Source organism: Neovison vison, chromosome 7 (assembly GCF_020171115.1).
Source record: "Neovison vison isolate M4711 chromosome 7, ASM_NN_V1, whole genome shotgun sequence".
Taxonomy (NCBI): Eukaryota; Metazoa; Chordata; class Mammalia; order Carnivora; family Mustelidae; genus Neogale; species Neogale vison.
The window spans coordinates 57299176-57326768 of record NC_058097.1 but is presented as its reverse complement, the minus strand read 5'-3'; the positions used below and the strand labels follow the sequence as shown (position 1 = coordinate 57326768).

Genomic DNA, 27593 nt, shown 5'->3' with positions numbered 1-27593 from the left:
AGGATGGCCCAATCTGAGCTATTATTTGTGAGCCATTTAATTTGGTCTGCAGTATATGGTGTGATAATGGTGGCAGGCTGCCTACCAAAGGCGGACATGCAGGCTTCTATACCCTTAAATAGAAGTTGCGACTGGGCCAGAGGGTAAGGTTGTAACATTCTTGCAGGTGAACTTGCTAAATGGATACTTTGTAGTGGGCCGTCCTGCCATATAACGCCTGAAGGACTATGAGGTTCTGGGAGGACGATTAATAGCAAAGGTTGACTTGGATCGCAGCGGACCACCTGGCAGGACTCCAACCTGGTTTGGATCAAATCAATAGTCTGTCTAGCCTCTGGTGTTAGGGATCTTTTTGAGTTTAAATCTGGGTCTCCTTTGAGAATATTAAATAGAGGTTTTAACTCACCTGTAGATAATCTAAGGTAGGGCCTGATCCAGTTTATGTCTCCTAGTAATTTTTGGAAATCGTTTAAGGTTGTTAGTTGATCAACTCTAATAGTAAGTTTTAAGGGGTGAACCGTGGTAGCGGATAATTTTGTCCCCAGATAATTTTGTAATTCTCCCGTTTGTATCTTTTCTGGAGCTATGGCAAGGCCCCATGCTCTTAATTCTTTGGTCATGTGACATAAAGCATTTTGTAAAATTATTGTATCTTGATGACATAGAAGGATATCATCCATATAATGATAGATTATTAGTCCTGTAAAAGTTTCTCGGGTGGAACATAAGGCTTTATCTACATAAATTTGACACAATGTAGGACTGTTAGTCATCCCCTGGGGCAACACTGTCCATTCATATCTTTGATCGGGCTGGGAATGATTTATAGCAGGTAAAATAAAGGCAAATCTCCAACAATCGTCCTTGTGTAAGGGAATGGAGAAAAAGCAATCTTTTAAATCTACTATGATGGTAGGCCAATTTCTCGACAACACGGAAACTAAAGGCAATCCACATTGGATGGAACCCATAGGATGCATCTGGCTATTTATTGCTCTGAGATCATGTAATAGTCTCCACTTTTCAGATTTTTTCTTTATGACAAAGATAGGTGTGTTCCAAGGGGAAGTAGAGGGCTGAAGGTGTCCTGCAGTTAGTTGTTCTTTGACCAAGGCATGTGCAGCCTCTAATTTCTCTTTTGTTAGGGGCCACTGAGGGATCCAGCGAGGCTTATTATCTCTCCATATAATGGGGATGACATCTTTATCAGTGGCCCCTAAGAAAAACCCAGTCTGGTTGGAGATAGGTTAAGTATGACCCTGTTGTCTTTTTCCTAGGCCTCTTCCCTCCTCTTATCCCATGCCTTTTAGCATTTCTTTTACAGGGGTTCCTTGATAAATTTTGTCAGTAGTAAGTTTAACATTCATTTGTTGTAATATATCCCTTCCCCATAGGGAGATGGGCAAGTTGCAAACATATGGTTGGAAGATCCCAGTATTCCCTTCATCATCTTTCCATAATAAGGAAGCTGCACTCTGGTCAGGGCTGGATGCTATACCTAGCCCTCGGAGAGTTTGGTCAGCTGTGACAAGTGGCCAGCCTTTTGGCCAGTCAGTGGAACTAATGATGCTTTTATCAGCTCCGGTATCGAGAAGTCCCTTAAATCTTTTTCCCCTTATGGTAAGATCCAGTAGGGGTCGGCTGCCTAAATCCATGGTAAAGCAGGTGAGTGGGTCTCCTGTAGAACCAAAGCCTTTGTCTCCTCTTAGCCTCCTCCCACTGGGCGAATTGGCATGATCGCTAGGGAGGATGAGCATTTGAGCAATGTGGTCTCCCGGGGAAATGAAAGTGATTCCTCTAGGTGAGGATACTAGAATTTTAACCTTGCCTCTAAAGTCAGGATCTATTACCCCTGGATGTATGATGAGACCTTTTGGGTGGTGGAGCTTCTTCCTAATAATAATCCTACTGAGTTTTCTGGTATGGGTACACTCCAATCAGAATCTATTGCTTGAACACCCATTTCCGGGGTTAGGACCAATCGGGAGGTGGCACAGATGTCCAATCCTGCGCTTCCTGTGGTTGCTCTACGTGCTCCCCCTTGTGGGTTGGAGGATACCATTTCCGAGGGATCTGCTGAATCATCCCGTATATTTGCTGAGGGCCCCGGGCTGGGCCCTGCTTCCCGTTTTTTGACAATCTTGGGTTGGGGCCTAAATAATTTCCCTCTTTATCTTTGAGTGATTGACATACACTAGACCAATGGTTTCCCCTTTTACATCTGGGACAAAGCCCTGGTTCCTTACCCAAGGTGGGTTTTGGGCTTGGGCAATCGGCCTTCTTGTGTCCCATTTGTCCGCATGAATAACATGCACCTGGGCGTGTTTTGGCTTGGTTTGTTCTGCTAAACCCCTGAATAATAGCGGAAGCCAAAACTTGACCTTGTATAGTGGAATCATTTATGTCTCTGCAGACCTTTATGTAGGTCGTTAGGTCTTTATTTTTCCAGGGGCGAATAGCCTCTTTACACCACTTATTGGCCTGCTCATAGGCTAATTATTTAATTAGCGGCATGGCCTGTTCCGCGTCACCAAAGATACGGCTTGTAGTTTGTATTAGTCTATCCACAAAATCTGCATAAGGCTCATTAGCCCCTTGAATAACCTTGGATAGTTGACCTTGAAAATCCCCTGCGCCCTGTAGGGTTTTCCATGCTTTGGTTGCTGCTGCGGCAATTTGCAAGTAGACAGCTGGGGGGTATAGATTTTGAGCCTGTATATCGTCATATTGCCCTTGTCCAGTAAGCATGTCTACGTTCCATGCAGGATTACCTGCTGCCGCATTTCGTCTAGCAGTATCCAGACAGAATTCGCAATGACTCGCTTTCCACATTAAATACTGACCTCCTGAAAGGGCAGCTCTGGTTATGTTTTCCCAATCGCGAGGGGTTAAATTTAGGGATGCTATGGATTCTAGCAGAGACACAGTAAATGCAGCCTGAACACTGTAAGTACTGGCTGCCTCCTTTAAGTTATTAACTAGTTTGAAATCTAGTGGTTGATGAAACCTCTGATTTTGTGCGTCCTCGAAGACAGGGAAGCAGCAGGAATTGGGAGGGTCAAACCCATTCCACTTTTGAACATTCTTGGGGGTGCCATGTTCTGGGTTGTATGCAGGAGGCGGCGCCGTTGGCATGGGAAAATCTTTAATATGCAATTTCCTCGCCCTACGTTCTAATTCCTCATCTGAAAATTCCCCTTCCGAGCTGCTGCTGCTGCTTGTTACATGGGTGCGCAACCGTTGCTCTTTCACTTCCTCTAGAATTGCATTCCCTTCCTCTAGAGGGGGCTGAAATTTTTCTTTAGGCATAGTTAAACAGCTTTTTACAAAAGTCCATATGGCTAAGGTGCCAGTGGCTAGGGAGGGTCTTATCATTAGCCTTTTGTAGATCTTCCCCCAAATATTCCCATTGAGAGATATTTAATAGCCCTTCATCTAAGAACCAAGGGGCGACCTCCTCTACGGTTTGTAAAACTCTCCTCACTGAGGAAGCCTTTAGGGGCGTTCCATTAGCTTTTAGTAAAGCCCTCAAAGGTCTCTCCATCTGGAGTCTGGATAACTCTGACCCCATTATTATTTGTCTCAAGACCTTCGGCCTCTTTTTTTTTTTTTTTGTAGTCTATCAGTGGCCGCTTTCCGCATACCTGCTATCCGTTTACAGATTGGGCCGCTTTTCGCGTACCTGGATAGTCGCAATACCGCGAACGTTAAGGCTGCCTTTCTTTTTACTTTTAATTCCTGTATTTCTTACCTTAAGAATTACTCACCTTTAATCAGTCGATCCCGGGTTTCGGCACCAAGTATCGCGCATTCTCCACCGGCAGAGAAGCACAACACACTGATGTTAAGAGCTCTTTATTTCAGTGTACCTTCTTCTACACTCTCCGGAGGAAAATCCCCCGCCTTCAGCGAGCGCCCTAGTAATAAAGGCTGTGCGAACCAATCAGGGAGAGGTACATGTGAAAAGTGCGTGGACAGTATATTGAAGCATATGGGGGCATGCAGGGATCACGCAGTGAGCACACTCTTTTCAAGCCAATGAGAGTGACTTCCTTAATGGACAACACTTGTTTGTCTCCTAAACTGCTCGTATTGGCATGTCGCCAGCCGCCATCTTGGCTTATACTTCCGTTTGGGGTCCCGGGCACCCCGACAGTAGGCAGAGAGGCAGGCAGAGAGAGGGGAGGAAGCAGGCATTCCGAGGAGCAGAGAGCCTGATGCAGGGCTCGATCCCAGGACCCTGGGATCATGACCTGAGCTGAAGGCAGAGGCTTTAACCCACTGAGCCATGCAGAGGTCCCTGGTGTGTAATTTTTATTGCTGCTATAAAAGATTACTAAAAAGTTACCAGCACAAGCAGGGAGTTCGCTTTTCCCTCTCCCTCTGCTGCTCCCCCTGTTTGTGCTCTCTCTCTCTGTCAAATAAATAAAATACTTTTTTTTAAAAAAGGTTAACATCAAGGGTGTCTGGGTGGCTTAGTTGTTGAGTGTCTGCCTTCAGCTCTCATGATCCCAGGGTCCTGGGATCAAGCCCTGCGTCCGGCTCCTTGCTCAGCAAGGAGCCTGCTTCTCCCACTCCGCGAGCTTGTTGTGTTCCCTCTTTCACTGTCTCTCTCTTTGTCAAATAAATAAATAAAATATTTTTTATTGGCATTTTATTTTTATATGCAGGCTTCCAAAGAAAAATATTTTAAAAATCTATTTGCGGGGCACCTGGATGGCTCAGTGGGTTAAAGCCTCTGCCTTCAGCTCAGGTCATGATCCCAGGGTTCTGGGATCGAGCCCCACATGGGGCTCTCTGCTCAGCAGGGAGCCTGTCCCCCCCTCACACACTGCCTGCCTCTCTGCCAACTTGTGATCTCTGTTTGTCAAAATAAATAAAATCTTTAAAAAAAATTGGTTTGCAAAGAGCAGGCAGATGGGTGAATTTGGAGCTGAGAGACAGGCAAAAATCAGGACGGTAACATATGCAGAGCTGTCCCATGCTGACCTATTCTATACATGTTGTGAGTCATGCAACTATCTTTCTGTGTCACACTTGAACCAGCTACTGTGCTGCAATGACTTTTTTTTTATTAACATAAAATGTATTATTTGCTTCAGGGGTACAGATTTGTGAATCATGAGTCTTACACAATTCACAGCACTCACCATAGCACATACCCTCCCCAATGTCCATAACCCAACCACCATATCCCTCCCTCCCCCTTCCTGCCACCAACCCTCAGTTTGTTTCCTGAGATTAAGAGTCTCTTGAATTGGGACGCCTGGGTGGCTCAGTTGGTTGGGCAGCTGCCTTCGGCTCAGGTCATGATCCCAGCGTCCTGGGATCGAGTCCCGCATCGGGCTCCTTGCTCCACAGGGAGCCTGCTTCTCCCTCTGACTCTGTCTGCCACTCTGCCTGTGCTCGCTCTGGCTCTCTCTCTCTCTGACAAATAAATAAATAAAATCTTAAAAAATAAAAAAAAGAGTCTCTTAAATTTTGTCTCCCGCCCCATCCCATCTTCTTCCATTTTTTCCTTCACTTACCCCCATGACCCCCCTGCCCTGCCTCTCAAATTTCTCATATCAGAGAGATCATATGATAATTTTCTTTCTCTGATTGACTTATTTCACTTAGCATGCGTCGTTGCAAATGGCAAGATTTCAAGTTTTGTTTTTTTTTAAGGATTTTATTTATTTATTTGACAGAGAGAGACACAGCGAGAGAGGGAACACAAGCAGGGGGAGTGGAAAAAGGAGAAGCAGGCTTCCTGCTGAGCAGGAAGCCTGATGTGGGGCTTGATCCCAGGACTCTGGGACCATGACCCGAGCCAAAGGCAGACACTTAATGGCTGAGCCACCCAGGCGCCCCAGATTTCCAGGGTTTTTTTGATGGCTGTATAGTATTCCACTCTGTGTGTGTTGTGTGTGTGTGTGTGTGTGATATGTATATATGTGTATATGTGTATGCATACATACATATGTATGTATATATATACATATATATGTATATATATCACATCTTTTTCCCCCAAAGATCTTATTTATTTTATTATTTATTATTTATTTTTAAAATAAATATTTATTATTATTATTATTATTATACAGCTTATTATTATACAGCAAGAAAGGCAGCAAGAGAGGGAATACAATAATGGAGAATGGGAGAGGGAGAAGCAGGCTTTCCACAAAGCAGGGAGCCCAATGTGGGGCTTGATCCCAAGACTGGAGCTGAAGGTAGAGCTTTAACCCAATGAGCCACCCAGGCGCTCCCCCATTTTTAAAAAAGATTTTATTTATTTTTTTGACAGACAGAGATCACAAGTAGGCAGAGAGGCAGGCAGAGAGAGAGGGAAGCAGGCTCCCTGCTGAGCAGAGAGCCGGATGCGGGACTTGATCCCAGTACCCTGGGATCATGACCTGAGCTGAAGGCAGAGGCTTTAACCCACTGAGCCACCCAGATGCCCCAAATTCTTCTTTTTTTTTTTTTTTAACATGGGAGGGGACCCCAAAGGGTTGCCCTATGATGGAAAAATCTTGAGGTCATCTTAGAATTCTGCCTACTATGTTTTTTTTTTGTTTGTTTGTTTGTTTTTAAAAGATTTTATTTATTAATTTGAGAGAGAGACAGAGAGTGTGAACATGAGCGGGGAAAGATGCAGAGGGAGAAGCAGACTCCCCGCGGATCTGGAGCCTGATGTGGGGCTCAGTCCCAGGACCCAGAGATCATGATCCAGGCTGAAGGCAGATGTTTAACTCTTTGAGCCACCCAGACGCCCCTGCCCACCATGCTTTTGAAAGGGCAAAAAATTTGGACACCTCAGGAACAAGATACACAGGTAGCAAATAAGCATAAGAAAATATGCTCGAGATTGTATGCTATTAGGGAATTTCAAGCTAAAAGAATATCATTACATAGGTATTAGAATGGCTAAAATATAAAATCCAACAGGAGGAACCAGGATTCTTATTCATTGCTGAGGAGAATACAAAATGGTACAACCACTTCAGAAGAATCTGAGAGTCTCTCGCAAAGTTAAATACAGTCCTACCATATCAGCCAGTAAGGCACACAAATGGTTGTAATTGCTCAGAACAGGAATCAACTCAGATGTTCTTCAATAGGTAAGTGGTTAAAGACACTGAGGCACATACACACAACAGGATATTATTCAGCTGTAAAAAGAACTGAGTTGGGGCACCTGGGTGGCTCAGTGGTTTAAGCCTCTGCCTTCAGCTCGGGTCCTGATCTCGGGGTCCTGGGATCGAGCCCCACATCGGGCTCTCTGCTCAGCGGGGAGCCTGCTTCCCCCCCCACCCGCCTGCCTCTCTGACTACTTGTGATCTCTCTGTGTCTATCAAATAAAAAAAAATCTTTTAAAAAAAAGAACTGAGTTTTCAAGCCACAAAAGGGTATGGAGGAATCTTAAATGCATAATGCTAAGTGCCAAAGTCAGTATGAAAAAGGCACCCGCTGTTTAATTCCAACTTTATCGCTTTCTGAGAAGGGCAAATCTTAGAGACAGTAAAATTTGGATGGTGAGGACTTGGGGAAGGGAGGGAGGAAGGAATAGCACATGGGGTTTTTCATGCCACAAAACTATTCTGTATGATACTGTAATGACTGACATATGTGATATTATATATTTGTCAAAACCCATATTATGTACATATTATGTACAATTCTAATGTAAACCATAGATTTTAGTTAATAATAATATTATCAATATGGGTTCACAGTTATAACAAATATACCACGCTAAAGATAACAGTAGGGAAAAATATAAGGTGAGACCAGGAATATGGAAATTCTATGCTATCAGCTCAATTTTCCATAAACCTAAAACTTAGTGCTCTAAAAATAATGTATATTAATAAAAACTAGAGTAGTATTGATAAATAAATGTCAGAAATTTTTAAAAAAGATTTTATTTATTAGAGAGCAAGCACAAGTAGGCAGAGAGGCAGGCTAATGGAGAGGGAGAAGCAGGCTCTCTGCTGAGCAGGGAGCCCAGCGCAGGACTCGATCCCTGGACCCTGGGATCATGACCTGAGCCAAAGGCAGCTGCTCAACTGACTGAGTCACCCAGGCATCCTAAATGTCAGAAATTTTACTTTATTTTTTTAAATTTATTTATTTGACAGAGAGAGATCACAAGTAGGCAGAGAGGCAGGCAGAGAGAGAGAGAGGAGGAAGCAGGCCCCCTGCTGAGCAGAGAGCCGGACGCGGGACTCAATCCCAGGACCCTGAGATCATGACCTGAGCTGAAGGCAGCGGCCTAACCCACTGAGCCACCCAGGCGCCCCCTAAATGTCAGAAATTTTAAAAATGAGCCAGACTAGAGACAGTCATTGGGAAAATCATGTGATTTTCACGTGTAGTTAATACTGGACTACTTGGAGTACAGCTGGGCGGTTTTAGGCAGTGTATATCCAAATTTAAAACATGACAGGCTCAAGGAGAGTTATATAGTGAATTTAAGAGCTGAACTGTTTAGAGGGACAAGTATCTAACAATAGGGCACTACTGGAAATAATTGGGGTATCTCCATTAAAAGATGTTGGCACTGAAAATGATTACATTTATAATCAGCACATATACTAATAAACCTTATCTGATAAGCAGAAAACATCATGTGCTTGTTAACAAATGGCCAGGGTCCCAGCTGAGGCTTGCATCTCAGTAACTTGGATGTTCCCATTCTCTCTTCCTTGTTCCCGATGAGCAGGAACTTGCATTGTCTCCTTGCCCAATGTCACCCAACCCAAGAAGAATGAAACACTCTAAGTATGTGATCCCAGATAATGCTGTGAATGTACACGAGAAAACAAAAAGCACCAGTAATTATGTATAACAAAGTATAAATAACTTGTTTCTTTTTTAACTTATTGTAAAAGCAACTATATAAATCCATATACATAATTGTATTGCTTGATCTATGACAAATAGAAATGTATTTGCCATTAGCAGCACAGTGGAGGTGGGTGGACATAGCAATACTGGCTTAAGGAAATGGACTACAGAGAGTATCTCAAGTTCCATACATGGGTATATCTGTTTGTCCAACCTCATCTAATTTTCCACTTGAAATGAATGTTTTTTGTTATACATACATTTTGTGTGTATACATATATACATTTTTTTAAAATATTTTATTTATTTATTTGACAGAGAGAAATCACAAGTAGACAGAGGCAGGCAGAGAGAGAGAGAGGGAAGCAGGCTCCCCGCTGAGCAGAGAGCCCGACGCGGGACTCGATCCCAGGACCCTGAGATCATGACCTGAGCCGAAGGCAGCGGCTTAACCCACTGAGCCACCCAGGCGCCCCCATATATACATTTTGTTATATGTAAGTTATACATTAATAAAGTTGACTAAAAAAATTCGTTAGAAAAAGGGCAAAAATCTGGAGCATCTGGGTGGCTTAGTTGAACATTGGACTCTTGGTTTTGGCTTGGGTCCTGATCTCAGGGTGGTGGGATGGAGCCCCACATTGGGCTCCATGCCCAGGGCAGAGCCTGCTTGGGATTCTCTCTCCCACCCCATCTTGACCCACCCCCTGCTCACTCACTCTCTCTCCCTCTAAAACAAATAAATCTTTAAAAAAAAAAAAGATTTTATTTATTTGATACAGAGAGAGAGAGAGAGCACAGGCAGGGGGGGCAGGAGAGGGAGAAGTGGACTCCCTACTGAGCAGGGAGCCACATGCAGGGCTTCATCCCAGGACTCTGGGATCACGACCTGAGCTGGAGGCAGATGCTTAACCAACTGAAGCACTCAGGCGCCCCTAAATCTTTTTTCTTTTTGAAGATTTTATTGATTGGGACGCCTGGGTGGCTCAGTTGGTTAAGCTAAGTTGGTTAAGCTTCGGCTCAGGTCATGATCCCAGCATCCCACATCGGGTTCCTTGCTCGGCAGGGAGCCTGCCTCTCCCTCTGCCTCTAGCCTGCCACTCTGTCTGCCTGTGCTTGCGCTCTGTCTTTCTCTCTCTCTCTAACAAATAAATAGAATCTTTAAAAAAATATATTTTATTGATTTATTTGAGAGAGAGAGAGCGTGAGAGAGAGCACAAGTGAGAGAGAGCACGTGTGTACAAGTAGGGGGAGGGGCAGAGGGAGAAGCAGACGCTCTGTTGAGCAGGAAGCCTGATGAGGGGCTCGATCCCAGGACCCCGAGATCATGGCCTGAGCCGAAGGCAGACGCTTAAGTGAGTGGCCACCCAGGTGCCCCTAAAATAAATAAGTCTTAAGAAAAAAGAAAGAAAATGGGCAACAACTTGAGCAGATACTTCACTAAAGCAGATACATGGATAGCAAATATATGAAAGGAAGGCTGTTCAACAGCTGTTGCTGGTGGGAATGTAAAACGGTGCAGCGACTCTGGGAACAATTTGGCAGTTCAGCATACAATTACTGTAGCACTCTACAGTTGCATTCATGGGCATTTCTCACTTTCCTGACACACATAGCAATGAAAACGCATGTCCACACTAAAATGAAAACATGTCCATAGAAAACCGAATACAAATGTTCATGGCAGGGTTGTTTGTCATAGCTAACGACGATGATGATAACGATGATGATGTGGACACCCCAAATGTCCTTCAGCAGGCGAACGGATAAACAATCTGTGGTAAATTCAGATAATGCAATACTGCTCAGTCGTAAAGAGGAACGAGGTACTGATAGACACCCCTTTCATGGATCTCAAATACAATATGCTGAGTGAGAAAAGCCCACAGTACGGCGCATCCATGCTCTAGGATTTCCTGTATGTGACATTTGTGAAGTGGCCCAATTACAGTGATGGAGGACAGACCAATGATGATCAGGATTAGGAGAAGGTATGACCTAAGGGTTAGTTAGAAGTTCCTTTGTGAAATGAAACAGTTCTGTATTGGACTGTGGTGGTGGTGACATGAAGCCATACATGTGATAAAATTTCACAGAACTCCATAACAAGTATATGTGAAAACTGGTGTGATCTGACTAAGGTCTGTAGTTGAGTTAGAAGTATTGTGTTAGTACTATTTTCCTGGTTTTGACAAGGTACTGTGGTTATGTAGAATATTATCATCGACAGAAGCTGGATGAGGGATACATAGGAACTCTTTTGCAACTTCTTTCAAACTACTTCAAAATAAAAAATATTTTAGGGGTTCCTGGGTGGCTCAGTTGGTTAAGTGTCTGCCTTTGGCTCGGGTCATGATCCCAGAATCCTGGGATCAAGCCCCATGCTCAGTGGGGAGCCTGCTTTTCCCTCTTCCTCTCCCCCCACAGCCTCTTGTTCATGCTCTTTCTCAAATAAATGAATAGAATATTTAAAGCTAAATAAAAGTATTTTGTAAATTTCTTGAGTGTATATGTCCAATTGAAAGGGGAAACACAGGGACGCCTGGGTGGCGCAGTTGGTTGGACGACTGCCTTCGGCTCAGGGCGTGATCCTGGAGTCCCGGGATCGAGTCCCACATCGGTCTCCCAGCTCCATGGGGAGTCTGCTTCACTCTCTGACCTTCTCCTCGCTCATGCTCTCTCTCACACTCTCTCTCTCTCAAATAAATAAATAAAATCTTTAAAAAAAAAAAAAGGGGAAACACAAATCAAGGCACTGTGAAATAAGAGGGCACATTTACTAGAATGGCTCGCATAAGGTAAACAATTACATACTACCCTGCTGCAAAAGGGATAGGCACACGGTTCCTGCAGGGTACACAAGGACTCTCACTGGCATCACTACTTCCATAAGACCCTCACAGACACTTCTGGGCTTATGAGGGAGGGGTGGGGTAGGAGGTCAGAGCCACCTCTCTGCAGGGTCACTGGTCTCCTCTGCCACCCTAGAAAGTGTACTTTGATAAGGGAGCACGTCGTAAAATACAGGCAGGACTCTTGCCCAAGGGATGTATTCTTTTTTTTTTTTTAAGATTTTATTTATTTATTTGACAGGCAGAGATCACAAGTAGGCAGAGAGAAAGAGGAGAAAGCAGTCTCCCCACGGAGCAGAAAGCCCGATTCAGGGCTTGATCCCAGGGTCCTGGGATCATGACCTGAGCCGAAGGCAGAGGCTTTAACCCACTGAGCCACCCAGGTGCCCCCAAGGGAGGTATTCTCACACGCCACACCATTCACAACTGGAGAGAGGCAAGAATAATTTTGTTTGGACTACACAGAGAAGGGTCTATACTGTTTCAAATTCACTGCATGAAATGTGATGCTAGTAATTCTGCATCTTGTACTTTCAAATCCACACACTTCAAACTTGCATCAAATTTAACCACTATGTCCTGCTTGAAGCAAAACTGTACACAAAGGCGGGGGGTGGTGGTCATAGCTTAGGGAGTCAGGCTGAGCTGAGTTTCTTCCTGGGCTCCCATGAGAATGTGGGTACAATGCCTCTCCACTGTATGTCCATTTCCTTCTCCATAAAATGTGGAATTCATAGTCTCAGGCTGTGGTGAGTGGGAATATCAACATCTGATGGCAGTGAAAGCTCAGAATCCCCATTCAGGCCCTGTATGGCTGTATGGTCACCTCCAGTCACCTCCACAGCCCTTCACAACTGGTTGGCAGGAAGTGTCTCCCACCTGCCAACAGCCCCCCATGCTGCACTGTGACCTGGGCAATTTCAGGCATCTGCCTGCTGTGGCCACCCAAATGGCCCCCTCTTGCCATCCTTCAGGCAGCCAGCTATAGGTAGATGTCCTGCAGTTTAGGGTCACCCTGCCATCTCCCCAGTAAGACTCCATTGTCTCATTACCTGTTCTTATAGTCTCTGAAGAAGCACCAAACCTAAAATCTGAAAAGTAAAACTACTGAGGTTCAAGAAGGCAACCTCAGGGGACGCCTGGGTGGCTCGGTTGGTTAAGCAGCTGCCTTCGGCTCAGGTCATGATCCCAGCGTCCTGGGATCGAGTCCCACATCGGGCTCCTTGCTCGGCAGGGAGCCTGCTTCTCCCTCTGCCTCTGCCTCTGCCTGCCTCTGTCTGCCTGTGCTCGCTCTCTCTCCCTCTCTCTCTGACAAATAAATAAAGAAAATCTTTAAAAAAAAAAAAAAAAGAAGGCAACCTCAGGAATTAACTAATAAAAAACCTAAAACAAAAAATTAATTAATAAAAAACACGAGCTGTGACTGCAAGCCCAAGAAAGGTGTGTAGTTACAAGAGGCAACTTCAGGAGTGCTTGGGGGTTCGGTTGCTTGGGTATCTGACTTGATCTCAGCTCAGGTCTTGATCTTAGTGTTGTGAGTTTAGGTCCCAGCCTGGGCATGGAGCCTACAAAAAAATCACCCTGGGGTAGGCTTCTCTGGTACTCGTCTATGTGCTCTGTTTTTCCTAGGAGACTCAGTAACACATCCTCCAGGGTAAGTGCATCTGAATTGAGCACAAGACATCCAGGAGCTGGGTTCTCCTCCTGCCAGCCTCCTATCCCCATGTGCCCAGGATCTTTCCCCCAACATTCTCCTCCACAAGGTCCCCGCCTTGGCACCACGGCTTGACACGGGGCAGACTACGAGCCTACTGTCCTCTGAACATATGCCAGACCCATTCCCAGCACCCCAGACCTGCCTGAGCCCAGTGGACCTGGCACCATAGACTCAAAACTTGTGGGACGCCTGAGTGGCTCAGTGGGTTAAGCCGCTGCCTTCGGCTCAGGTCATGATCCCAGGGTTCTGGGATCGAGTTCCACATCGGGCTCCTTGCTTGGCAGGGAGCCTGCTTCTCCCTCTGCCTCTGCTCACTCGCTCTCTCTCCCTCTGACTCGCTCTCTCTCCCTCTGTCTCTGACAAATAAATAAATAAAATCTTTAAAAAAAAAAAAAAAAACTTGTAAAATCCGGGACGCCTGGGTGGCTCAGTGGGTTAAGCCGCTGCCTTCGGCTCAGATCATGATCTCGGGGTCCTGGGATCGAGCCCCGCATCGGGCTCTCTGCTCAGCAGGGAGCCTGCTTCCCTCTCTCTCTCTCTCTCTCTGCCTGCCTCTCCATCTACTTGTGATTTCTCTCTGTAAAATAAATAAATAAATAAAATCTTAAAAAAAAAAAAAAACTTGTAAAATCCAACTGCTGATCTTCCACGACCTCCCCTTCCCACCAAGGTCCCCCCCCAGCTGCTGGTCTCCAGGTGCTCACTGAACTCTGGCTGGAGAGTCTTTTTTTCCTTTCACCTTCCCCATTATTTTTCTTTCTTTTTGTTTTTAAGATTTTATTTGACAGAGCCAGAGACCACAAGCTGGGTACGGGGTTGGGGGTGATGGTGGAGGATGGCACAGGGAGGGAGAAGCAGGTTCCCCAACGAGCAGGAAGCCCGATGTAGGGCTCCATCCCAGGACCTCGCGATCACGACCCCACCGAGAGCAGACGCTGCACCGACAGAGCCACCCAGGCACCCCCGGAGTCTTTTCTGAGCTCTGTCTCCTGCTCTGTGAAGCAGAGACAGCGGCAAGCGCGAGGACTCCCCGGCGGTCCCGGGCACCACGGGCTTTGACGGAGGTGAGGCCCAAAGGTGTCAATTCTCTGCGGCCCGGGACACCAGGGCTCGGGACCCCTGCGGCGCTCACTCACAGCCCGTCCCTACCACCCTCTCCTCCGCCCGGAACACCCTCTCACACTCAGACCTCTGCCCAGCAGCAATCCCAGTCCCGCGGGTGTGGCTCCGAGGGAGGAGACCGGCGCCGGAAGTCCCGCCTCCTCCGGCATGGCTCTCCGGAAACGCTACGGACGGGGCCCTTCTGGTCTACATCCGCGCGAGCGCCCAGCAGCGGCCTCCCTTGTCGCCTTGGCAACGAGCAAGCGGCCCCGCGAGGGGAGCTGGGAAGTGAGGTCCTCGAGTGACGCGGGGACTAAGCTCATGGCGCTCGCTGAGGCGGCGGGACTTCCGGCGTTGTCCTCGAGCTTCTCCGCTTGCCGCTGTGGGTCGGGACGAGTATCCCGAGAGCTGCGCGGTGGGCCGACTTCCCTGAGACGCCGCACCGCGGAGGACAGCGGCGGGGACCCCCGTCGCGCCCCTGTGCGCGCCCTGACTCCCGGGAATGACCCCCTCTTCCTGAGACTCGCTGTCGCCCCCTGCGGAGCGGGGCAGGAGGGTCTGGGCCTCCCACAGGCGGCTGCCTGGTCCCTGCGCACCTCCCACAGGCGGCTGCCTGGTCCCTGCGCACGTTTTCTTAGACCCAGCTTCTGAGGTCCTACGGTCGGCGGGAGGTTCCTGCGCCCAAGCCGGGGTGGCAGGTACGGCCTGAACAGGCCGAAATTCGGCATCCGCCGCGGCGATGCTCCGCCCACAGCTTCCGACGGCCGTGGAGGCGCGGGTGAGTGGAAGGTGCCCCAGGCTTTGACAACTCCGATCCCCACCCATTGGGTCCGGGTTCCGAATGAGCTCAGGAGGAGCGGGGGAGGCTGTGGCGGGTGAAGGGACAGCCTAGGCAAAGGCACAGGTGGAAGAGGGCCGGGGTCTCGAGGTCCGTGTGCAGTGTGGTCGGGGGAGGGTTGAAGCTAAGAACAGGTCTGCATGCGGAGGTCTTCAGTGCAGAGCGCGGGGAGGGGGGATGCCCTTAGCAATGAACCTTGAAGGAGTGGGGTTCTACTGGGGCAGGATGGGATGGTGGTTGTTCTCAGTGGAGTCACTCTGGAGATGCCATGTGCAGAACGAGCATGTGGGGGATTCCATTGAGTTGCCAGTGGGGTGAGCGGGTGAGATTGTGCTGGGGGTGTGGAGCTGTACATGCAGTGGTACAAAGACTTATGTACATGTCAGGCAGGAGGGCAAACTGGAAGGTCTGGGACCACGTACTGGGACCGGAGAGGGAAGGATGAGCGTAGGTTTGGTTGCCTCTGGGAGGTGATCTCTGGGACATAGAGGGAATTGGCTGACAGGAGGTAGGGTGGGACCTGTGTGTCTGGCTGTTACATAGATGGCATCTCTCTGGTCACCAGCCTGTTGTTGCTGTGGGCAGGATGCAGAATCCAACTGAGGAGAAGCAACAATGGAACTGGGGGCCCTGGCAGTCCTCTGAGGTCAGGGTCTTAGGAGGAGGGAGGTAGAGGGTATGCTTCCGTGGGAGTGGGGGTTTAGGGCTCAAAGGGAAAGATGATGTATGTCAGTGAGACTTGTGGCAGGGCCCTGCGACACTGATCAAGGGCCTGGATGTGTTCCTCTGTCCATGTTTTGCTTGGCTTTTCTGCCCACTGTTGACTCCTAAGGCTCAGCTGAATCAATCATTACAGGGCTTGGTGACCTTTGAGGATGTGGCTGTCTATTTCTCCAGGGAAGAGTGGGGTCTCCTTAATCTGACTCAGAGGAGCCTGTACCGTGATGTGATGCTAGAGAACTTTGCACTTATTGGCTCGTTGGGTAAGTCTCTCACACTCTTCCCTGGCAGACTGACCATTTTTTCCCCGTAGGAAGGTGTGTTCATCGTAAAGCCCACCACAGAGGCCGTTTGCTTCCCAGGTTCCCTGTGGTTGGTGCTGTCAGTACTGGCATTGGGGTGTATGTTCTTCCTCCACCTCCTTAGCACCTTGTTAGCAGCCTCAACGCTGTTGGTCTCCTGGAGTAGGGCTTTGGTGCAGGTATTTACAGTTTGCCCAACCAGCTCCACTCAACCCTGCCTCTCTCTCTGGCTCTGCTGAAGTTATGGCCCCTCTGTGCTCTGGGTGTTGATTTCCTTCAAAGGAGATTTCTTTATAGGGCCTGCCTGGGCCAAACTTCAGCCATGAATTCGAATGAGTAGATCAATTTGGGGAGTATTACCATCTTAATATCTTTCAATTCGTGAACATGACATATCTTTTTTTTTTTCCAATTTATTTATTTTCAGAAAAACAGTATTCATTATTTTTTCACCACACCCAGTGCTCCATGCAAGCTGTGCCCTCTATAATACCCACCACCTGGTACCCCAACCTCCCACCCCCTCGCCACTTCAAACCCCTCAGATTGTTTTTCAGAGTCCATAGTCTCTCATGGTTCATCTCCCCTTCCAATTTACCCAAAAGCACATACCCTCCCCAGTGTCCATAACCCTACCCCCCTTCTCCCAACCCCCCTCCCCCCAGCAACCCGCAGTTTGTTTCGTGAGATTAAGAGTCACTTATGGTTTGTCTCCCTCCCTATCCCATCTTGTTTCATGGATTCTTCTCCTACCCACTTAAGCCCCCATGTTGCATCACCACTTCCTCATATCAGGGAGATCATATGATATTTGTCTTTCTCCGCTTGACTTATTTCGCTAAGCATGATACGCTCTAGTTCCATCCATGTTGTCGGAAATGGCAAGATTTCGTTTCTTTTGATGGCTGCATAGTATTCCATTGTGTATATATACCACATCTTCTTGATCCATTCATCTGTTGATGGACATCTAGGTTCTTTCCATAGTTTGGCTATTGTGGACATTGCTGCTATAAACATTCGGGTGCACGTGCCCCTTTGGATCACTACGTTTGTATCTTTAGGGTAAATTCCCAGTAGTGCAATTGCTGGGTCATAGGGCAGTTCTATTTTCAACATTTTGAGGAACCTCCATGCTGTTTTCCAGAGTGGTTGCACCAGCTTGCATTCCCACCAACAGTGTAGGAGGGTTCCCCTTTCTCCGCATCCTCGCCAGCATCTGTCATTTCCTGACTTGTTGATTTTAGCCATTCTGACTGGTGTGAGGTGATATCTCATTGTGGTTTTGATTTGTATTTCCCTGATGCCGAGTGATATGGAGCACTTTTTCATATGTCTGTTGGCCATCTGGATGTCTTCTTTGCAGAAACGTCTGATGAACATGACATATCTTTCCATTTATTCAGTCTTTAACTTTTTTCAACAGTGTTTTGTAGTTTTCAGCATATATGCCTAACTTTATTCCTAGGTATTTTATTCTTTTTGATGTAATTTTAAGTGGAACTGTTTTCTTAATTTCATTTTAGGTTGTTCAGTGCTAGAATATAGAAATACAGATTTTTATATACTGATTTTGTGTCTTGTAGCCTTGCTAAACTCATTTATTAGTACTAATAGTTTTTAAAATCATATTTCATTTTTTAAATTATTACTTAAATATAATGTATTATTTGTTCAGGGATACAGATCTGTGATTCACCATTCTTACACAATACACAGTGCTCACTGCAATACAAACCCTCCCCAGTGTCCATCACCCAGCCACTCCATTCCTCCCACCCCCCTCCACTCCAGCAATCCTCAGTTTGTTTCCTGAGATTAAGAGTCTCTTATGGTTTCTCTCCCTCTCTGATTTCTTCTTGTTTCATTTTTTCCTCTCTTCCCCTAAGTCCCAATAGTTCCTTTTTGCCCTTGCTTCCCTTGCCTTCGGCGATGTATCTAGAAAGAAATTTTTGCGGCCGAGGTCAAAGAGGTTGCTGCCTATGTTTTCCTCAAGGATTTTAATGGATTCCTGTCTCACATTTAGGTCTTTCATTCATTTCGAGTCTGTTTTTGTAATGGTATAAGGATATGGTCCAGTTTCATTCTTCTGCATGTGGTTGTCCAGTTTTCCCAACACTATTTGTTGAAGAGACTGTCTTTTTTCCATTGGACTTTCTTTCTTTCTTTTTTTTTTTTTTTAAGATTTTATTTATTTATTTGACACAGAGAGAGAGATCAGAAGTAGGCAGAGAGGGAGGCAGAGATAGAGGGAGAAGCAGACTCCCTGCTGAGCAGAAAGCCTGATGCGGGGATCAATCCCAGGACCCCGAGATCATGACCTGAGCCAAAGGCAGAGGCTTAACCCACTGAGCCACCCAGGCGCCCCTAATTCTTCTTTAAATGTTTGGTAGAATTCCCCTGGGAAGCCCATTTGCCCTGGGCTCTTGTTTGTTGGGAGCTTTTTGATTATTGCTTCAATTTCCTTGTTGGTTATGGGTCTGTTCAGGTTTTCGGTTTCTTCCTAGTTCAGTTTTGGTAGTTCATACGTCTCTAGGAATGTATCCATTTCTTCCAGATTATCTGATTTGTTGGCATATAGTTGCTCATAATATCTTCTTATAGTTGTTTGTATTTCTTTGGTGTTCGTTGTGATCTCTCCTCTTTCATTCATGATTTTGTTTATTTGGGTCCTTTCTCTTTTCTTTTAGATAAATCTGGCCAGGGGGTTATCAATCTTATTAATTCTTTCAAAGAATCAGCTCCTGGTTTCGTTCATCTGTTCTGCTGTTCTTTTGGTTTCTATTTCTCTGGTTTCTGCTCTGATCTTCATTATTTCTCTTCTGCTGTGTTTAGGCTTTATTTGCTGCTCTTTCTCTAGCTCCTTTAGGTATAGGGTTAGGTTGTGTATTTGAGACCTTTTCTTTTTTCCAGAGAAAGGCTTCTATCGCTATATACTTCCCTCTTAGGATGGCCTTTGCTGCATCTCAAAGATTTCGAACAGCTGTGTTTTCATTTTCATTTGTTTCTATTAATTTTTAAAATTCTTTCTGATTTGGGGCACCTGGGTGGCTCAGGGGCTTAAAGCCTCTGCCTTTGGCTCGGGTCATGATTCCAGGGTCTTGGGATTGAGCCCTGCATCAGGCCCTCTGCTCAGCAGGGAGCCTGCTTCCCTCTCTCTCTCTCTCTCTCTCTCTCTCTGCCTACTTGTGATCTCTGTCTATTGAATAAATAAATAAAATCTTGAAAAAAAAATTCTTCCTGAATTGACTGACCCATTCATTCCTTAATAGGATGCTTTTTAGCCTCCATGTATTTGAGTTCTTTTCAATTTTCCTCTTGTGATTGAGCTTGAGTTTCAAAGCATTGTAGTCCAAACATATGCAGTGAATGATCCCAGTCTTTTGGTACCAGTTGAGACCTGGTTTGTGACCCAGGGTGTGATCTATTCTCAAGAATGTTCCATGTGGGGCGCCTGGGTGGCTCAGTGGGTTAAGCTGCTGCCTTTGGCTCAGGTCATGATCTCAGGGTCCTGGGATCGAGTCCCGCATCGGGCTCTCTGCTCAGCAGGGAGCCTGCTTCCTCCTCTCTCTCTCTGTCTGCCTCTCTGCCTACTTGTGATCTCTCTCTCTGTCAAATAAATAAATAAATAATCTTAAAAAAAAAAAAAAAACAATGTTCCATGTGGGGGTGCCTGGGTAGCTCAGTGGGTTAAGCTTCTGCATTCGGTTCAGATCATGATCTCAGCATCCTGAGATTGAGCCCCACATCGGGCTCTATGCTCAGCAGGGAGCCTGCTTCCCTCTCTCTCTCTCTCTGCCTGCCTCTCTACCTAATTTTGATCTCTCTGTGTCAAAAAAATTTTTTTAAATCTTTTTTTTTTTTTTAGAAAAAGAATGTTCCATGTGCAGTAGATTAGAATGTGTATTCTTTAGCTTTAGTATGGATAGTTCTAATAGTGTTGTTTTGTTTTGTGGATTCCATGATATTTTCCATATATATGACATTATGTCATCCGCAAATGCAGATATTTTTACTTCTTCCTTTCCTTAACTGATCTGGTTACACTTGCATTGGTGGTTCAGTGGTAGAATTCTCGCCTGCCTTAACTGATCTGGTTAGAATCTCCAGTACTTACTAAATAGAACTGGTGAGAGTAAACATCCTTGTCTTCTTCCCAACCTGACGAGAAGAACATTTAGTCTTTCACTAGTAAGTATGATGTTAGCTGTTGTTTTTGTAGCTGCCCTTGATGGGTGAGGAAGTTCCCTTCTTTTCTTAGTTTGTTGAGTGCATTAATCATGAAAGATATTTAGATTTTGTCTAATGCTTTCCCATATCGTTTGAAATGGTCATGTGATTTTTCCTCCTCTATTTTGTTAACATGGTATATTACAGCATTTGTTTTTTTTTTTTTTAAAGATTTTATTTGTTTATTTGACAGACAGAAATCACAAGTAGGCAGAGAGGCAAGCAGAGAGAGAGGAGGGGAGCAGGCCCCCCCGCTGAGCAGAGAGCCCGATGTGGGGCTCGACCCCAGGACTCTAGGATCATGACCTGAGCTGAAGGCAGAGGCTCAACCCACTGAGCCACCCAGGCGCCCCCAGCATTTGGTTTTCATGTGTTCAACCTTGTATTACAAGGATAAATTCAACTCTGTCATATCTTATAACCCTTTTATGTATTTCTGGATTTTGTTTGCTAGTATTTTGTTGACTTCTGCATCTATATTCGTAAGAGTCATGAGTGCATAGTTTTCTCATAATGTCTTTGTTTGGATTGAGCATGAGGGTAATTTTGGCCTCAATGAATGAGTTGGGAAACGTTACCTTTTCTTCTGTTTTCTGGAAGTGTGTGTGTGAAATATTTGTGCTAATTCCTTTTTTTTTTTCTTTTTTAAGATTTTATTTAGTAGGCAGAGAGGCAGGCAGAGAAAGAGGGAGAAGCAGGCTCCCTGCTGAGCAGAGAGCCTGATGTGGGGCTTGATCCCAGGACCCTGAGATCATGACCTGGGCCAAAGGCAGAGGCTTAACCCACTGAGCCACCCAGGCGCCCCTGTGCTAATTCTTATTTCAGTGTAAATATTCATCAGTGAAGCCCTCGGGGCCTAACCTTTATTTTTTCACCCCTGTGGGGGAATTTTTGTTTGTTTGTTTGTTTAACTCTAACTAGACTTTCTATTTCTTCTCGAGTCAGTCTTGGTAGTTTGTGTCTTTTTTAGGAATTTGTCCATTTTATCTAAGTTACCTAATTTGTTGTCATATAATACAGTTGTTCATAGTATTTCCTTACAATTGTTTCTATTTTGTAATGTTGTTAGTGATGTCTCCTTTTCCATTACTGTTTTTAATAAATTGAGTCTTCTATGTTTTCTTGTCAGTCTAGGTAGCAGTTTTTCAATTTCATTGCTCTTTTCAAAGATCCTAGTTTTGGTCTTATTGATTCTCTTTTTCTAATCTCTATTTCATTTATCTCTGCTCATAGGGGGCACCTGGGTGCTCAGTGGGTTAAGCCTCTGCCTTGAGCTCAGGTTATGATCTTAGGGTCCTGGGATTGAGTCCCACATCAGGCTCCCTGCTCTATGGGGAGCCTACTTCCTCCTCTCTCTCTCTCTGCTTGCCTCTCTGCCCACTTGTGATCTCTCTCTATCAAATAAATAAAATCTTTAAAAAAAAAAAAAAAGGCCTTCATTTATCTCTGCTCATTATCATTTCCTTCCTTCTGGTAGCTTTGAGTTTAGTCACTTTTCTTTTTCCTGTTTCTTGAGGCCTAAAGTTAGGCTGTTGGTTTGAGATCTTTTTAAATATGGGTGCTGTGACATAGTAAGAAATATACATTTTGTCTTAGTCTCCAATTTCTAGCATAGCTCCTAAAAAACTTGGAATCTTTGCAGTGATAAGAGTGTCTTGGGGCGCCTGGGTGGCTCAGTGGGTTAAGTCACTGCCTTCGGCTCAGGTCATGATCCCAGGGTCCTGGGATCGAGTCCCGCATCGGGCTCTCTGCTGAGCGGAGAGCCTGCTTTCCTCTCTCTCTCTCTCTCTCTCTGCCTGCCTCTCTGCCTACTTGTGATCTCTGTCTGTCAAATAAATAAATAAATAATCTTTAAAAAAAAAAAAGAAAAAGAAAAAGAGTGTCTTGTGTGTGCTTATGGAATGCTGGTGGCTGGGAGTTCCTAGATAGCTTCAGGATAGGAGGTGGACATCCAAATGATCAGGGCATGATAGTAAGGTTGGATTTTGAGCTACCCTCCAACCCCATCCTTCTAGTCCTCAACCTCTGGCCTCTGCGGAGAGTAGAGGGGCTGGAGACTGAACCAATCACCAGTGGCCAATGATTTAACTAATTATACATCATCATGAAATCTCTATAGAAACTACTAAATAACAGAGTTCAGAGAGCTTCTGGGTCCTGGGAAAACGGTGCCAATTGAGGGCATGGATGCCCCTTACCCTCTGCTTCCTCACTTCTCACTCCCATCTCCACCCCTGGCATACTTTGCCCTTTGAGTTTCTTCCATTGAGCTGTTCCTGAGTTGTGTACTTTATAGTAATAATCTGGTGATACGCCTGGGTGGCTCAGTTGGTTAGGCAGCTGCCTTCGGCTCAGGTCATGATCCCAGGGTCCTGGGATCCAGTCCCACATCAGGCTCCTTGCTCCGGAGGGAGCCTGCTTCTCCCTCTGACTGTCTGCCACTCTGTCTGCCTGTGCTCCCTCTCTCTCTCTCTCTCTGACAGATAAATAAAATCTTAAAAGTAAAAAATCTCTAAGTAAACTCTTTTCTTGAGTTCTATGAGCCATTATAGCAAATTATTGAACTTGAGAAGGGATAAATATATTTGTGGGAATCCCTGATTTATAGCCAGTTAGTCAGAAAAATGGGAGTCTTGGACTTCCAACTGTTGTCTGAAGTATGGGCAGTCTTGGGAGACTGAGCCCTTAACCTGTGGGATCTGACACTGATTCCAGGTAGTTAGTATCAGAATTTAATTGAATACTTGGACACAACGTTGGTGTCTGAGGGTTAGAGATGTGGCGTGGAACACCCACCCTACATCTTACTCACATTTGGTGTCAGAGGTGTTATGAGTAGGGGTGGCTGTGTGGCTTAGTCACTTAAGCATCTGCCTTTGGCTCAGGTCATGATCCTGGGGTCCTGGGATTGAGCCCCACATCAGGCTTTCTGATCAGCATGGAGTCTGCTTCTCCCTTTCCCTCTCTCCCTTTCCCCCTGCTTTTGCTCTCTCTCTCAAATAAATAAACAAAATCTTAGAAAAAAAAAAAAAGAAGAAGAAGAAGAAGAAAAAGTGCTATGAGTAAAACACCATGGAGGTGTTTATAGCTCTGAACTACTATGTCCCATTACTTTTGGTATGTTGTGTTTTCATTTTCATTCATCTCAAAATGCTTTGTAGCTTTCTTTGTGATTATTTAGGAGTGTTTTATTTAAATTCCATAAATTTGTGAGTTTCCCAAATTCTTTCTGTTGATTTCTATTTTAATTCCTTTGTGGTCAGAGAACATACTATGTGTGATTTCAGTCCTTTGAAATCTGTTGAGACCTGTTTTATGTCCTAGCAAATGTTGTGTTCTGGAGAATGTTCCATGTCTGTGTGAGAACATGAGAATACATATCCTGCTTTTGTTATGTGGTAGGCTCTATAGATGTCTGTTAAGTTTAGCTGATTTCTGGTGTTATTCAAGTGCTATTTGCTTATTTTCTGCCTAGTGGTTCTGTCCATTATTGAAAGTTAGAAGTTGAAATCTTCAACTATTATCATTTATTTTTTTATTTCAGTTATGTCAGTTTACCTTCAGTGTAAGGTTCTTTCACAATAAATTGTGGTAAAACACAACATGGAGTCTACCTGCTTAACAAATTTTCTAGTGGGACGAGGAGGTTTGTTTTCTAATACTCCATTTCTTTCATGGTTGGCATGATGACATGAGCTTCCTATGGGGTTGGAGTGATGTTCCTTGGCTTGGACTGGCCTCTTACTACCTTTTTCCCTCATAGGATTTGCACCTTCAAGGTCCCATGTGGTTGCCCAACTGGAAAGTGAAGAAGAGCTCTGGGTGCCCAACATAGTGGACTTGACTCTAGGCAGCAGAACAGAGTCCAGGAGGGGTCCTGTTCCTGGTGAGTAGGGCTGGGTGATGCCTTGGTTTCAGCGATGGGCTCACAGCATGCTGGGTATCATTGTGCACCAGCGTTTTGGTGCTGAGGCCAGTGACCACACACTATTTCCACCTTTCCTCTCCCTTCTGGACACGCTGTGTGGTCTTGCTATCCCTACCATGACCCTCAGGACCTAGATGACCCACCTCCCTGACCTTTGTGCCAGTTTAGAGCTGTCCACTGGTGACTTGAGATTTGTACATACCCTTAAATAATATTTGAATACCAGCTACTCTGTTACCATTGCCTTTTCATTGGAGCAATCACATCCCCTTCACAGTGCTCCCTGTCACCAGTGGCTGAGGCCCTACTTGAAACCATTGAAAGGAGTGACTTGGAGATCTCACCTCTTCTCCCTGCACTGCTCCCATCTTGTGTCCTTGTCCCTGCTGAGCTCTTTCCTATTCTGTGATCTGGTGGAGCCCTGCTCTGCTGGGGCAGCCCTTTCTTACCCAGACTCTTCCTAGCAACCTCCTGGCAACTCTCTGGACTCCTTTTCCATGTGTATGACATGCGTTTTTTGTTTTGTTTTGTTTTTAAAGATTTTGTTTATTTATTTGACAGAGATCACAAGTAGGCAGAGAGGCAGGCAGAGATGGGGGAGGGAAGCAGGTCCCCTGCCGAGTAGGGAGCCTGATGCAGGGCTCGATCCCAGAACCCTGGGTCATGACCTGAGCCGAAAGCAGAGGCTTTAACCCCCTGCGCCACCCGGGTGCCCCATGACATGCGTTTTTGATGAAAGTGCCTCCTCCCTCTGATCCAATGCTCAGTAACTGGCTTTTCTCTGTTTTAGGTCGTCCATGTAGACTGGAGGACGAGGAAGCCTCTCCAGAGCAGATGAAGAACTACGGAGTTTGCCTGTCGGAGAGGCCCTTGCGGTGTGAGGAGTCTGGAAACGATGTCCCAGCCACCGTGGGCCTCCTCCAGCACCAGGCTGCCCACAGCAAGGAGAAGCTACACAAGAGCACCAAGCCTGGGGAGGCCTTCCACGTCAGCTTCAGTTGCCAGAAGCAGCAGGGACTCCATACCACACAGAAGGCCTTCAAGTGCAGTGTCTGTGGGAAAGCCTTCCTAAAGGCATTTGCACTCCTCGACCACCTGATAACTCACCCCAAAGAGAGACCCTTTAGATGCCTGAAAGGTGGAAATGCCCCCAAGGAGAAATCTACCCATGATAAATACCAAAAAATTCACACTGCAGAAACATCCCATATGTGTAATGAGTGTGGAAAGGTTTTCAGTTATCCATCTAAACTGAGGAAGCACCAGAAGGTTCACACAGGCATAAAACCTTTCAAGTGTGAGGAGTGTGGCAAAACTTTCAATCGCAAAGATGCACTTGTTCTGCACCAGAGAATTCACACTGGAGAAAGGCCTTATGAGTGCAGCGAATGTGGGAAAACCTTCAGCGTTCTGTCTACTCTCATTCGGCACCGGAAAGTTCACATTGGAGAAAGGCCCTATGAGTGCAGGGAATGTGGGAAGTTCTTTAAATACAACCATAGCTTCATTCTTCACCAGAGAGTTCATACTGGAGAAAGGCCTTATGAGTGTAAGCAATGTGGGAAGACTTACGTGACCCGCTCTGGCCTGTATCAGCACTGGAAAGTTCACACTGGAGAACGGCCCTATGAGTGCAGCCTGTGTGGGAAGACCTTCACCACGAGGTCCTACCGCAATCGGCACCAGCAGTTCCACACTGAAGAGAGATCCTATGAATGTACAGAATGTGGGAAAGCCTTCAAACATAGTTCTACCCTCCTTCAGCACAAGAAAGTCCACACTGGAGAAAGGCCATAAGAAGACAGGGCATATTGGAAAGCCTGTAGGCGGGGCTGGGCACCTTGTTCAACATGAAAGTCCTCCCTCCAGAAAGGAGATTGAGGAGAGTAGCCATTTGAAAGCTAAACCTGGCATACCCCAACATGTGCCATGGCGTGGCAGGTGTGTAGGAAGCTTTCAGAAGCTAAGTTGCACTCCGACCTGCCAAGGCTGTTGGTAGTGCGAAGTCACCGCTGGTTTCTATGATAGAAGCCATCCCACCTCCACCACCGGGCAGGAGCCCAAGGTATGCATCTGTCATGTCAGTGTGATCTGAACAGCAGATCTTCTTAGTCCCCACTCTGTGGAGAAAAGAATCATGAGTGGTGGACCCCACAATGGGCTTCATTGCCCCCCCAACCGGGTATGTCTGTGACCAGTCACTGGTCAAGAGTAGCTGAGCTGTGCTACTGGGGGCTTCCAGAGAAGATTAATCATTTCCATGAACACAGTGGACACTCTACATAGCTCCTGTCATGGATTCATCCACCCCTGGACCTGACTGTCTCACGCTCCCTGGAATGTGTTAGGTAATGAAAGCTTTACTGTTTACACCATGTTTAATATTGGGGGTTCTGAAAAACAAAACACAACAAAACATATTTATATTGGGGGTTCTAATTACTGTGTATGGAGGGACTGAGAACCAAACTGGGCTCATGAAGAGAGGGACTGGCATCTGTGGGGAGAGGTCCCTGACTTTTGTTGCCTTACTGGGGATAGCAGGATGTTCACCTTATGGCCATACCCTGGTCCTAAATGAAGACCATGCAGTCCTGGGATGTGGCCAGTGCTCCTGGCGTCTTTGCATACCATGGCCTTCATTGTTTTTGCTGCCAAGGGAGAGAAGTGATATCCTCTGTTTTGTGGGGTCTTTTGATTTTAAAATTTTGGGAAACGAATTTTCCAAAAGGTCAATAAAATGCCAGTTCAGCAAAACTTGTGTGTTGTAGATTTCTAGATGTGTCCCTGGTCCAAAAATTATGCTTCCTGTGAAGAAGAGAATGTTAACTTGGAGGCATGTTTAGTGAGAGAACTATGACCCTACACTTGACGGGCTTTGAGCCACAGTGCTCAACCAGTACCATGTGTTGGGGTTGGAAACCACTGCTGCTTTCTGTAACTGGGGTGATTCTTCTCCCTGATCCCCCACTCTCACCAATGATGGGAGAGGTGATGACCACGCAGGGTAGAAACGGTCAGGATTGAAAAGTCCGGGAACTTGGGGCACCTGGGTGGCTCAGCCAGTTAA

General features: G+C 46.0%; 1 protein-coding gene across 2 annotated transcripts in view; it reads left to right on the top strand.

The window, feature by feature from the left end:
• The window catches only part of ZNF584 (zinc finger protein 584), a 36149-nt gene extending 8869 nt beyond the window's left edge, over positions 1-27280 (top strand). Inside the window, exons 1-4 of one of the 2 annotated variants that reach the window (XM_044257471.1) lie at positions 14836-15283; positions 16200-16326; positions 24359-24481; positions 25314-27280. In XM_044257471.1, the coding sequence (XP_044113406.1) occupies positions 15245-15283; positions 16200-16326; positions 24359-24481; positions 25314-26320 (1296 nt within the window). In that variant the 5' untranslated portion in view covers positions 14836-15244 and the 3' untranslated portion in view covers positions 26321-27280. Of the gene's footprint in view, positions 1-14835; positions 15284-16199; positions 16327-24358; positions 24482-25313 lie in introns of those variants that run through there. The other variant, XM_044257473.1, reaches the window with a different exon arrangement.
• Positions 27281-27593: the final 313 nt, after the last annotated feature.